The following is a 13,625-nucleotide window of genomic DNA, read 5'->3' on the forward strand; positions in this document are numbered from 1 at the left end:
CCTATTCCCAGGGAAGGCTGCCCTCCCTTCCTCTTGCCTCTCCCCGCATCCTCCTGTCAGTGCTTTCTCTGTGGTTTCTTGTGCTGCAGCTCCTTGCTGCTCTGTTCTGATCTCAGTGCTCATGGATGATCTACTTCCCCCCTTATGGCAGCTCTCAGCTGATGGCTTGCTCCCCTAATCTTTGCTCTACTCCACTGCCTCTTAGCTCTCAGGGGCCTGGAGGAAGTCAGGGTGAAAGCCACGTCCAGACTGGCCTGTGTATGCCCATCATTTAGCTCTCATCTCTCAGCCCCAAACCTATCCTTCTATCTATCCTCTGCTTCATGACGCTAGGGCTAGAGCTTTGAAAATCCACATTCTGACCGACTATTTAGCACCCTGTTCTCTCCTGTGAACAGAGATTGCTAGGAGTGAACCAGAAGCTGAAGGAGGAAGAAGGGACACCCTTGTCCCTTGGCTTCTGCTCCTATCAGCATCGTCTACTGCTGCTTCACATGGGCAGGGGCAGCAGTTGCAATGTGCACCTGCTCCTCTTCTGCTCAGCCTCTCAACCTTGGGTACCCTGGGCTCTGGGGCCAGTCCTGCATGCCCATTATTTCTCATGTTCACCCTAAGTGAGTTCAGCCAGTTTATGGATTTATGTACATTTGGTGCCTCTCAAATCCCTATCTCTGGTGCTGACCCTTCCCTAGATCCCACATTGAAGATGTCTGTAATGGGGATCTTCCATTTAACATGGCCTAACACCTTTTTTTTTTTTTTTTTAGTTCCCATCTTGCAAACAAGCTTCTCCTTGGATCTTCTTCATCTCGGGAAGTACCACCACCAGCCAGCCAGCTGCTCAGGCCAGATACTCCCCATCACCTGAGATTCTTGTCTCCCCCACACTTCCCTCTACCCTCCATCAGCAAACCTGACCAGAAACCTGGCAGTTTCTGCCACCTTTGTGGCGTTGCCTTCTGCTCAATAACCACCAGCCCAGAAGGAGCTGGGGGAATTAGGAAAGCTCATTAGGTAAGGCTTTAGGGGTACTGGGTTATAGAATCTCAGAGCATGGTGACTTTTCTCCCTGAACAAAAGGAAACTTGGAATAACAAGTCTGTTGAGGGTGAAACGAGAACTACAAAATGAAGGAACAGGGTGGAGACACTTGTAAGAAGGGGGTTAGAAGGGAACTAACTAAATATGGAAGGTTACCCTTTTGCTGACCTCAGGGGGGACACAGGCTCCCCACCATTACCTGTACACAAGTGGGACTGTGCGCTATGTGAGGCCACAGCCCATAATTACCCATAATGGCTTCATGGGTCTCAGCCCAGGTAGGAGCCCAGACATATCAAGATAATGGCTTTTCTTCCCTTTTTATTCTGAGTGTGTTAGCTCCCTGCGTGAACTGAAAGGCACTTATTATTAACACAAGTGCCTTTGATAATAACTGGGTCGATCCTGGCTTCATTAAGCACTGATAAGCTTCCTGTTTCTGGGTCCAGACAAGAAAGTGAGCCAAAAACTGGATTCTCCCTTAAATGAGTCTCTGGGATGCAGACAGGGTAGGGGGTGATATCCTCTAGTACTCCCAGGTTGAGCTATGGGAGGAGGAAGGCGGGAGATGGGTTCCTGTGAGGCAACAGAAAGAGAGGCTTTTCTCCCAACTGTGCTACCCACAAACCAAGCCTCAATTTTCTTATCTGTTACATGGGGCTTGGGACAGAGAATGTCGGAGCTAGAAGTGATCTTGGGTACATCAATGCTGATACCTTTATCCTACAGAGACGATAGAGCTATGGAGGCCCAGAGAGGGAATGGAACTTGCCTGAGGTCACACAGCTTGGCTGTGCCGAAGCCATGCTCAGAAGCCAGGCCTTTTCTGGTTGCTCCAGGCTCACTGATCCCCAACGTACCTCGCAGGATCATCGCAAGGACCAGAAAGTGGAAGATAGAAGAGAGAATGGTGTGAAAAGTGAGACCCACCATGCACCCTGCCTGGGAGTGGGGATGGGGACAGAAGAGCAGGCTCTGGAGGTCCCGGGCTCCAGCCTCATGCACAAAGCCTTTGAGCTTCCTGGGTCTCATCATGGGCCCTGGGGAGGCAGGAACGAGGTGAGAGAGCTTGTCAGAAATATCTTGAGAAGCAAAGACTGGTAAGCCGCAGTTTGGTGCCTTTCGCCACCTTCCCCCTCAATGTGCCCCCAACATCACTGCCCAGTAGGGGAGGGACCTGCCTGGATCCCAGGGGGCACCTGCCACCATCTGTACCTACAGGTCACTCAGCTTGCTCACTTGCTTCTGAACAATTTAGCCCTCCTGTTCCCAAGCCACTCCCAGACCTGGGACAACAGTAACCCCTGAGATAGGCCTGGCCTCGGCTTGGGAACATTTCCTCACTGGCCCTGCCACCCCCTCCACAATTCAGGGCCCAGAGCACCACAGAGAAGGCACATCTGTGCATAGATTTTCCCCTTGACTGTGGCTTCTGGCAACTGAGCCCACTTGGCCAAGCCCTGCACTCTGGCCCCTGCTGAGGGCCCATCCGTGTCCCCCTACTGATCACGTGCTGCACGTCAGTGTCCAGTACCCAATGGCTCCTGGGGCGGGCGGATGGCAGCTCCCCAACTGCAGCTCAGCCCACCCGAACCCCCAATTCCTGCCCAGGGATTAAAGCCCGGAGTGTTAATGCACTGGTTGCCCCACCACACCCGTAGACACTAGGTGTGGACTACCTGGAGGGCGCTGGCTGTCCTAGATGCCCCAGAGGGACAGTCTAGGGAGAGAGCTGGGGGGCAGCTGTCAGGAGAGGGAAATCCTCAGGTGCCCGGCCCCGGCGGCTGAAGCCTTCTGCTGCAGGGGCTCAGGCGAGTCCTGCTGAGACCAGGGGATCTGCCTCCTTTTCTCCATCTCGATGGTTGGTGAGCCTGCAGCCTCCCCCTCTCTGCCTGGTCCAGCTTCAGCTGGGCCCTCTCCCGACAGCCTCCTGCTCTCCTCCTGCCCCTCTGGATGTCTTCCTAACCCCTCCACGCCCCTCGAGGGGCCATTTCCTGCCTGTGGCCAGAGGCCCTGTGTTCTCTCCCTCCTGGCACAGCCAATCCTGGTTGGTCAGCCCCTGTCCTGAGCTCCTGGGAGCTGTGGATCCCCCCCTCGATTCCTGAGCTAAGAGCCAGAGGAAAGCTGTGAAGCTGCCCAGTGATGCCATCCGGGCCCTTTCACACTCACCACTCTCAGCCTGCATGTTCCTCCACAGTCTGCCTTGAATCTCTCCTGATGCAATTTATTTATTTATTTTTAAAGATTTTATTTCTTTATTTGAGAGAGAGAGAGAGAGAGAGAGAGAGAGAGAAAGAGAACAAGCAGGGGGAGGGAGAGGGAGAGGGAGAGGCAGGCTCCTCCCCGCTGAGCAGGAACCCAGTGCAAGACTCTTTTCCAGGACTCGGGGTCATGACCTGGGCCACAGTCAGTAGCTTAACCACTGAGCCCCCCAGGTGCCCCTCTCCTGATGTAGTTTAAAGCTGCACCCTCCTTGCTGCCTCCAGGGGAATTGGAGGAATTTCTCACATGGAGACACAGCTTCCTTCCTTTGCTCTGAGACTCGAGATTAAATGATTTGCCCCAATTCACAGGGCTTTGTCACCACTGGTGGCCTGGGATCCAGGTCCTCTCCCTCTCACCGCCTCCCAGAAGAAGACAGGGTCCACATGCATGTGCCACGTGTCCTGCATTCCCGTGACGGCACATCCAGGACTTCACCACCTGGGAAGCTGGGGAGACCTGTGGGGATCCCTGTGCCAGCTACAGCCAAAACTTGAGAAGATGCTGAGCTGGTTGTCCGTTTTGCCCTCTAGGCCCTGTCGGGGCTCCCTGGCCTCTGTGTGCTCCTGTGCGAGCTAAGGACATGGGTGCAGAGATGTGAATCCGGAGCCCCGTGCCCAGACACACAGGTTAGGACTCATCTCGGCCTGGCCTGTGGGGCGGGATTTCTCGCTGGGGGCCCGATCCTGTCCGTGTCTGGGCTGTCCCTCACCCACCGTGCCAGGAATGGAGGGCATTGGGCCTTCAGCCCCAGAACCTCAAGGAGAGCTCCTTCCACCCCCGAATCTGCTGGGACCCCTTCCCACTACCACCTCTGCCTGGTGAACTCTGACCCTTCCTTCTAGTCTTAGCTGAGCTAGTCCCTAGCCTGGGGGTGGGGGCAGGCTATGCTGCTGAAATAGAGTCCCAAGGTTAGGCTGGGGATGCTTTTAGAGGAGCAGGTAGGGACAAGCCTAATCAGAAACACCTGGAAATGTTGGACATAAATCTGTTGGTGATCAGATGCTTACAGAGGCAGTGTCCAGACCGTTGGGTGCCTGTCCTACAGATGCCTATGCTCTGTTGTCTGGGGGTGGTACAGAGCTCCAGATATGCATGTTCTCAGGACTGCTGGGGGGCTGGAGACCAGGGCACTGCCCACATCTAGACTTGGTCTGTTCTGAAGGCTCGCATGGGACCTGCACCATCCCATATTCCTCACAGCCTGGCAAGGGACCTGCATCTACATACACCCTTGTTTGCTCTGGGGTTCTGCAGGAGCTGACCAGTATCAGAGCCTTCCAGCAGTCTGAGCTGAGAAAGCGAAAGGGCCACCGCATGAGATGACAAGCCCCTGTCACTGTCAGCAGTCTAGCTGATGCCCCATACACCGGGTCAGATGCTAAACATGTGGCTGTATTGGGAGGGCAGCCAGACTAGATCAGATGCCTTCTGAGATTCCCTTGATTTGATGATTCTATAAAATGCAAATTTTAAAAAAGATGTATTTATTTCTCGTAGAGAGAGGGGAGGGGCAGAGGGAGAGGGAGAGAGAATCTCAAGCACACTCTGTGTGGAGCACAGAGCTCTATCCCATGAATTAAAAACAAGAGTTGGACACTTAACCAACTGAGCCACCCAGCCACCTCTAAATGTAAAATTTTAACGCTGCTTAATTTCACTCTCTGTGTCAGGTTGGGATGTCCCAAGAAGCAAGCTCTGAGATGGAGATGAGTGTGTAAGACATACGTAAGGGAGTCCCCTTGGGATTAGCACCTGTAGAAGAGACAGGTTGGAGGCGGGACTCTGGGTGGAGGGGAGCTGCACTGCAGTTTGAATCCTGGTCATCCCACCAGGAGCACAGGAGGCCATGACCTTCAGGGTTGGCCCAAATTGAGGTGAGCGTTGGGCCTTTACTTCATGTTGATTGTTGGGTGCAGGCTGGCCTGGGAAGGCAGTGTCACTTCGTGAAAGTGTCTGGAAGGGGCTGGCACCAGAGGCTGAGTGCTGGCAGCAATCCCAGTGGCTGGGGAGTGTGTCCTGCATGGGGTGTGTGGGGGTCTGGGCCACAGCACATCCCAGCATCTACCACCATTCCTCCATTGACATTGCTCAGCATTGAGCAGGGCAAGAAAGGTGGACCCTGTCCTGTGTTTCTACATCCCTGCTCTTGAGCAGCTCCCTGAGGAGTGATGGCCAGAGTCCTGGAAGGAGTGGTCTGCCCCTCCATGCTCTGCATCCTTTAAGAGAAGGTCTGGCTGGAGTTCTGTGCAGGAAGCAGTAGGAACAGGAGGCTGTTCAGGGATCAGAGGCTCTCACTTCACTGCCAACAATTAGATCCCAGAGAAACCAGCTCATTCCCATTCCCACCATGCAGGGGCCCTAATTAAAATTGAAACTCATGTTTCCTTTTTTTCCTTTTTAAAATTTCCATGGCAGGGGATCCCTGGGTGGCTCAGCAGTTTAGCGCCTGCCTTTGGCCCAGGGCACTATCCTGGAGAACCCGGGATCGAATCCCACGTCAGACTCCCAGCATGAAGCCTGCTTCTTCCTCCTCCTGTGTCTCTGCCTCTCTCTCTCTCTCTCTGTCTATCATAAATAAATAAATAAATAAATAAATAAATAAATAAATCTTAAAAAAAAATTCCATGGCAGGTAATTAACGTCTCCTTTCTGTGGGTAAGCAATTAAGTAATGCTTTGTTGATAATCATGGAGTTCAGAGCAATGTGGTTTTCTTGGGAGTTTGTTTCTTTTATTTACTTCACTTTCCAAAGGAGTGATGCATTGCGGGGTGGGTGGGGGGCGGGGTGGGCAAGGCGAAGAAAGGAAAAATGTAATAGTGAGTGTCCACTGTGCAATGGGTTATTTGTTAAGATTCTCATGAAGTCCTTATAAAGAAATTCTTACAAGAAGGGTATAAATGGTTTTTCCTGGATCAACAGAGGCACCTGGGCAAGGCTTCCTTAGATGAGGCCAGAGAAATGGCTTGGTTTCTGGACCCAATTCCAATGCATGTGCATGGCAAGTTTCCCCACACCAACAAGCATTTTTCCAATACCAGCTGGGTGTCTACAATTTGACTCACTCCTGTCCCTATCTGCCCAGAGATAGCATCAGATTCCACAGGTTAAAGGATCAGTCTGCTAAAAAGAAACAACATGTCGAAAATTGAGTCACTTTGGCTAACCCCTCCATGCCTTGATACCTAACCTAGTTACAGTGGACTCAGCTTCCTCCAGGAATGGACTTTGAAGCCAATCAGCCTGGAATGTCCTGGTCCGTACTAGGGAGGTCATCTGTTGAGAAAACCCTGTGAGAGAGAGACAGCGAGTGTAATTAGGGGCAGAGGAGTTGGAGAAGCAGGCTCCCAGCTGAGCAGGGAGCTGGATGCGGGGCTCGATCCCAAGACCCTGAGATAATGACCTGAGGAGAAGACAGATGCTTAACCCACTGAGCCCCCCATTTTATTCTCAATAACTTTAGATGTGCTGCCCCAGCCTCTGGTCACCTCTTCTATAATCAGGGTTTGGGTTCTGGGGGAGTGGGCCTCAGGACACTCACTTCCTGCTCATTGCTAACCCACATTAGCCAAACCGGCAAGGAGGGAGGAAGGGAGGGAAGTGGGAGGTGGGGAATCTGCCAGTAGAGTGGAACACAGATGCTTCCTCAGTCATTTCTCCAGGCAGCCCGGGAGCCTACAGAGATGCCCTCTATTTCTGCCCTCATCAGACCTGGGCTTAAAAACGCTTTGCCCTTGCTTCATTCTGGAGTCCCGAAGTTCCGCCTCCAGACCTTAATGGTCCTCATACACTGTGATGTGAGCACTGATTTCCTTTTATTGCTCCCAATACACAGAAAACCTAGTTAGCATTCTTCCTCTTTGCCTATCCCAAGGCCTGGTGCCTACTCTGTTTACACATGCCACTCCAGTAAGATTGTACAGTTTCAAAGGCAAGCTGTTTCTACTGATGGTCTCTATACCCATCTCTGGTTTTTGTTTGTTTGTTTGTTTTTTTATTTTCCAGAAGCAATGCCATTCTTTTCTTTGTCTACCCAATCCGAATCCAGCATTTCATGGCCCAGCTAAAATGTCACCTCTTCCAGGAAGCCTTCCTAGCTCCTCTAGGCAGAAGGGATGTCTCTTTGCTCATTGTCTCGAGAAGTTCACAATCTGGTGTGTGTGTGTGTATGTGTGTGTGTGTGTGTGTGTGTGTGTGTGTGGTGATGGTGGTTCAGAAAAGCAAGGCAATGTGCTAAGTGCCATTTCTGATAGAGGTGATGCTAATAGTGAATATTTACTGAGTATTTACAGTAGGTCAGAGACAATCTTAAGGATTTTACTGCTATTAACTTATTTAATCCCCATAGCAACCTTCTAAGGGAGTTTTATTATTATTCCCATTTTACAGAGGTAGAAACTTAGAGAAACTAAATAAAGTTATTTAGTTATTTAGTTATTTAGCCTGGAGACTCAAAGCTGGAAAGAGCCTGAGCTAGAATTTAATAGCAAGGCCCACTCTCTTAATATCTGTTGCACAATAGCCACAAAAAGACAAAAGAACCCAAAGGGGCTGCTGAAAAAAGTTGGGGGGTTTATCAGCCATGACTGTGCAGAGAATAGACCCTCTAAGCATGAAATAAAATAAGCAATTTATTATAGGAAGTAGACCTTGTGTAATTGTGGGAATGACGAATCTTGTGAATAGCAGTTGTCTGTGCAGGTGGTGTGGGCCTAGGATTACTGCAGACCTGCAGGGGCACGAGTTGGGAATAAAAACTGGAGAGGTGGGGAAGAGCAATAATCAACCCCAGAGGACAAAGGAGAACTCAAGTATACCCCTCATGACCCCCGTTCCTGATGGGCCGGATGATCAGCAGGGGAAGTTGGTGCCTTCGGTGTGGAGCTGCAAATGTACCTGGCCCAGGATTTGCAGAAGATATGGTGGAAACTGGCCATTATGAGTTTGGACGTCACATTGTGCCATGCCTACAAGATTGTCCCCCAGTTCTGTGACAGTGTTGCAATAGGACCTCATTTTGGCAGTGTTACGTAAAATTATCTAAAAGTTAGAAAATAGGGCAAAGAATGATTATGTGTCCTTTCAAAGTCCTCCTGGAGGAAGCCATGTCTAATGGACCCACCCACAGATTATTTAATTCTCTAGGTTTTAGAATCTAGAATAAAAGGAGAATAAACCTTTACTGTCTATTTGCTATTGTGTAGAGCCCAGACCTAGGATGTTATGTGTCCACATGTGTAAAGTAAAAAAAATCTAACTCTATTGGGAGCTCAGCTGAGCTATAGGAGAGAGAGCTAAACTGTCAGAGTAATGGATTAAAGCAACCAGCCATAAATGTAAGAGTTAATCCTTTTACCAGTTACCACAGTGGTAAAATCAAGAGGCTGAACTTGAGGTGGTGCCCACACTCCCTGTTACATTCTCTGGAGGATCAAGTGGATCAGTGCAGACTCAAGGGGTCCTCTTACAGTTGAGGGAGTCCCAAACAGATGGACCAGCAGTTTGGTGGACTTGGGATGGGGATGGAAGAGAGGGAAGGGCTAGTTGTGGAAAACCTGGGGAGTGAGGAGTAAGGGAAGTGTCTTCATGATTTCCCCACCTCCCCTGTAGGGATGCCTGGGTGGAAGTGTCCAATAGGACCTCTGCCCAAGGCCTCAGAAAAAGACCCAAGAATGAAGGCCTTGGGTGAGGAATCTAAATGTGTGCAAAAGCAACAATTAGTTTTATTGGACCTGAAAGCTTGTGACTTTATTTCAGCATTCTGGTTTTCATCAAATGTAGTTTCTTGAATCTTCCTTTGAACTAGATTTACCATTCTGCCAGTTTCTTCATGAATGAGTTAATCTTTATCAAATACTCATTCTATTTTTATATGAGTCCTATTTTAACCCTTTAATGGCTATGCTTTGACACTGGCAGTATTAAGGATGGGTTGGAAATGACAAGTGAGACCCAAGGCTGGGGGTATCTTAGAAAGCCATTTCAAGAACCCCAATGAGGCACTATGAGTGCCTGACACAGGGCTGTGGCCTGGGAAAATGGGTGAGGAGGGGTTGAAGGGTGGGGGGGCATGAGGCAGAACGACCTGTGAGTGTTGGTGATGAGAAATACGAGGAATGCCTACCCTCAGAAGAAGTTTAGTAGCATTCCAGAGCTTCTAGCCCAGAAAACTAACCCTCTGCAGGCCCACATCTTCCTTGCTTGTGCTTATCTGTAGCATCTGAGAAAATGGATCATGCTTGGAATTTACCCACTTCTAGGACGGAGGCAACGGGTATTACCAAATGTTTTGACAGCCTCAAATGTGGGAAGCATTCAGAATTATAGTCAGACAAGCATCAGGCCCTTTTCTTTGCTTTCTAAATCGAAGAGAAAAAGTTGGGGCGCCTGGGTGGCTCAGTTGGTTAAGTGTCTGCCTTTGGCTCAGGCAAAGGCGTGATCTTGGGGTCCTAGTATTGAACCCTGATGTTGAGCTCCCTGCTCAGCGGGGAGGCTGCCTCCCTCTCCCCTGCCCCAGCTCATGCTCTCTCTCACTAGCTCTCTCTCTCTCCAATAAATAAAATTGCAAAAAAAAAAAAATCTTAGAAAAAGTAGGGGTGGAAGGGCACAGAGAGAGAATAAAACACAGCAACAAGAAGACAACGAGAGAGAAACATCCCAGGGTGGACATGTATAGATTACACACATATAGATTGTTAGCACACCGAGTGGGACCACTTAATCCCAGCCCACATCCCCTGCAGCACTTCCTCCTGTGACACAGCTGAAGTCAGTCCAGAAAATGCAAGCTCTTTTAAGTCCTTGAAACAGCAAAGAATATTAGGAAAAGAAATCCACAAGCAAAGAAAACACATTATGAATTCCAATGCCAAGAAAAAGGATTATAAGTCAGATTGTGAATTCTTTGGAGAACAGGAATTTTCTTAATCTTTTTGGTGTAGGACCCAAACGATGAGTTTGCCATTATTCACCCTTCAGGACTACCCAGGACTCAGCCTCTTCTGTTCTTGTTTGTTTCCAGAGCTTCCATTCAGCACCATCTTCAGCTCTAGTCTCTGAGCTCTAATGCTCTTGCTTTGCCCTGTTCTGATAGTAGATGACCTGCCAGGATGAAAGCCCAGCAAGAGGGTCAGTGTTGTGATTTTTTTTTTTTTTTTACTTTTCATTTTGGAATTTTACATTTATAGAAAAATTAGTACAGAGTTCCTATATACTCTTCACCCCAGCTTCCTCTGATGTGAATTTCTTTCATTATCTTGGTTTATTTGTCAAAACTAAGAGATAAACATTGGACAATCCTGATAACTAAACTACAGACCAGTTTTTCCATTAATGTTCTCTTTTAGTTCCAGGACCCAATTCAGAATACCACAGCGAACTTATAGAAGAATCATTGTTTCTGACTATACCTACCTCCTTGGGTTTTGGCATGGACTGGATGATAAACAGTAGGTAAAAGGGCTTTGTAGGAATAGAATAGAGAGCCCAGAAATAAAACCATGATAATATGGTCAATTAATCTTCGACAAAGCGGCAAAAATATCCAGTGGGGAAAAGACAGTCTCTTCAACAAATGCTTGAACAACCACAAATGAAACTTTATCCCTTTCTTACACGGTGCACAAAAATAAACTCAAAATGGATTAAAGACCTAAATGTGAGACCCAAAACCATAAAAATCCTAGAAGAGAGCACAGGCAGTAATTTCTCTGACATCAGTTATAGCAACATTTTACTAGGCATGTCTCCTGAGGCAAGAGAAACAAAAGCAAAAACAAACTACTAGGACTACATCAAAATAAAAAGCTTCTGCACAGAAAAAGAAACTATCAACAAAACAAAAAACCAACATCCTGAATGGTAGAAAATATTTGCCAATGGTATTTCCAATAAAGGGCTAGTATCCCAAATATATAAAGAACTTATACAACTCAACACCAAAAAACCCAAATAATCTAATTAAAAACTTGACGGAAGGCATGAACAGACATTTCTCCAAAGAGGATACACAGATGGCCAACAGACACATAAAAAGATATTCAACAATACTAATCACCAGCCAAATGCAAATCAAAACCTCAGTGAGAGATTACTTCACACCTGTCAGAATGGCTAAAATCAAAAGCACAAGAAAGAAGTATTGGCATGCATGGATTTGGAGAAAAAGGAACTCTCGTTCACTGTTGGGAATGCAAACTGGTGTAGTCACTGTGGAAAATAGTGTGAAGCTTCCTCCAAAAAAAAATTTTTTTAAAAGATTTTATTTATTTATTCATGAGAGACACAGATGAGAGACAGAGACACAGGCAGAGGGAGAAGCAGGCTCCCTGCAGGGAGCCCGACGTGGGGCTTGATCCTGGGACTCCAGGATCACACCCTGGGCTGAAGGCAGGTGCTAAACCGCTGAGCCACCCAGGGATCCCCGGTTCCTCAAAAAATTAAAAATAGAATTACCATATGATCCAGTAATCCCGCTAGTATGGAGAGAGAGCTAAAGGTATTTAAAGTAGGTATTTATCCAAAGAATATGAAAACACTAATTCAAAAAGATATATGCACCTCTATGTTTATTGCAGCTTTATTTTTGATAGCCAGATTAGGGAAGCAGTGCAAGTATCCACTGATAGATGGATGCATAAAGAAAATGAATAGATAAGGAATGTCATTGCAAATGACAAGATTTCATTCTTGCTGATGACGAGTAATATTCCATTGCATATATGTACTACATCTTTTTAAAAAGATTTTATTTATTTATTTGTCAGAGGGAGAAGCAGGCTCCCCACTGAGCAAGGAGCCTGATGTGGGACTTGATTCCAGGACCTGGGGTTGTGATCTGAGCTGAAGGTAGGTGCTTAGCCAACTGAGCCACCCAGGCTTCCTTGTACCACATTTTCTTTATCCATTCATCAGTTGATGGACATTTGGGCTCTTTCCATAGTTTGACTGTTGTTGATAATGCCGCCATAAACATCAGGGGCACGTGCCCCTTCAAATTTGTATTTGTGTATCCTACTACAAAAAACAATTATTTTTTGGGTCATAGGGGACTTCTATTTTTAACTTTTGGAGGAACCTCCATACTGTTTTCCAGAGTGTATGAACCAGTTTGCATTCCCACCAACAGTATAAGAGGGTTCTTTCTCCACATCCTTGCCAACAACTGTGGTCTCCTGTGTTGTTAGTTTTAGCCATTCTGAGAGATGCAAGGTGGTATCTCCTCATGGTTTTGATTTTGAGTTCCCTGATGATGAGTGATGTTGAGCAGATTCTTTTCATGTTAGCCATCTGGATATCTTTGGAAAAAAGTCTATTCATGTCTCCTGCCATTTCTTAATGGAATTTTTTGGTTTTCTGGGGGTGTTGAGTTTGATAAGTTCTTTATAGATTTTGGATACTAACCCCTTATTAGATATATCATTTGCAAATATCTTTTCTTATTCTATAGGCTGCCTTTTAGTTTTGTCAATTGCTTTCTTTTCTGAGCAGAAGCTTTTTATCTTGATGCCGTTACAATAGCCCATTTTTGGTTTTGTTTCTGTTGCCTCTGGAGATGTGTCTAGCAAGAAGTTGCTGCTGCTGAGGTCAAAGAGGTTGCTGCCTGTGTTCTCCGCTAGGATTTTGATGGTTTCCTGTCTCAAATTTAGGTCTTTCATCCATTTTGAATTTATTTTTGTGTATGGTATAAGAAAGTGGTCCGGTTTCTTTGTTCTGCATGTTGCTGTCCAGTTTTCCCAACGCTATTTGTTGAAGAGATTGTCTTTTTTTCATTGGATATTCTTTCCTGTGTTGTAAAGATTAGTTGACTGTATAGTTGTGTGTCCGTTTCTGTTTTTTTTTTTATTCTGTTCCATTGATCTATGTGTATATTTTTGTGCTAGTACTATGCTGTCTTGATGATCACAGCTTCGTAATAGAGCTTGAAGTCTATTACACATTGTGATGCCTCCAGCTTTGCATTTCCTTTTTAGGATTGCTTTGGCTATTGGAGGTCTTCTGTGGTTCCATACAAATTTTAGAATTGCTTGTTCTAGCTATGCAAAGAATGCTGGTGGTATTTTTTTATTTTTAAATATTTTATTTTTAAGTAATCTCTACACCCAATGTACTTGACACTCAAACTCACACCCCTGAGATCAAATCTTATGTTCTACTGACTGAACCACCCAGGTACCTACTGGTGGTATTTTGATAGGGATTGCATTAAGTTTATAGATTGGTTTGGGTAGTATAGACATTTTAACAATATTTCTTCTTCTAATCCATGAGCATGGAAGGTTTTTCCATTTCTGTGTGTCTTCTTCAGTTTCTTTCATAAGTG

General features: G+C 46.9%; 1 protein-coding gene across 1 annotated transcript in view; it reads right to left on the reverse strand.

Annotated features, from left to right (window-relative positions):
• Positions 1-10,235: 10,235 nt before the first annotated feature.
• LOC112907944 (monocarboxylate transporter 1-like) overlaps positions 10,236-13,625 on the reverse strand; it is a 44,676-nt gene continuing 41,286 nt past the window's right edge. Inside the window, exon 5 of the mRNA XM_072766468.1 lies at positions 10,236-10,405. Coding sequence (XP_072622569.1) covers positions 10,353-10,405 — 53 coding nt within the window. The 3' untranslated portion in view covers positions 10,236-10,352. The remainder of the gene's footprint in view (positions 10,406-13,625) is intronic.

The sequence above is a fragment of the Vulpes vulpes genome, chromosome 8 (genome assembly GCF_048418805.1).
Source record: "Vulpes vulpes isolate BD-2025 chromosome 8, VulVul3, whole genome shotgun sequence".
Taxonomy (NCBI): Eukaryota; Metazoa; Chordata; class Mammalia; order Carnivora; family Canidae; genus Vulpes; species Vulpes vulpes.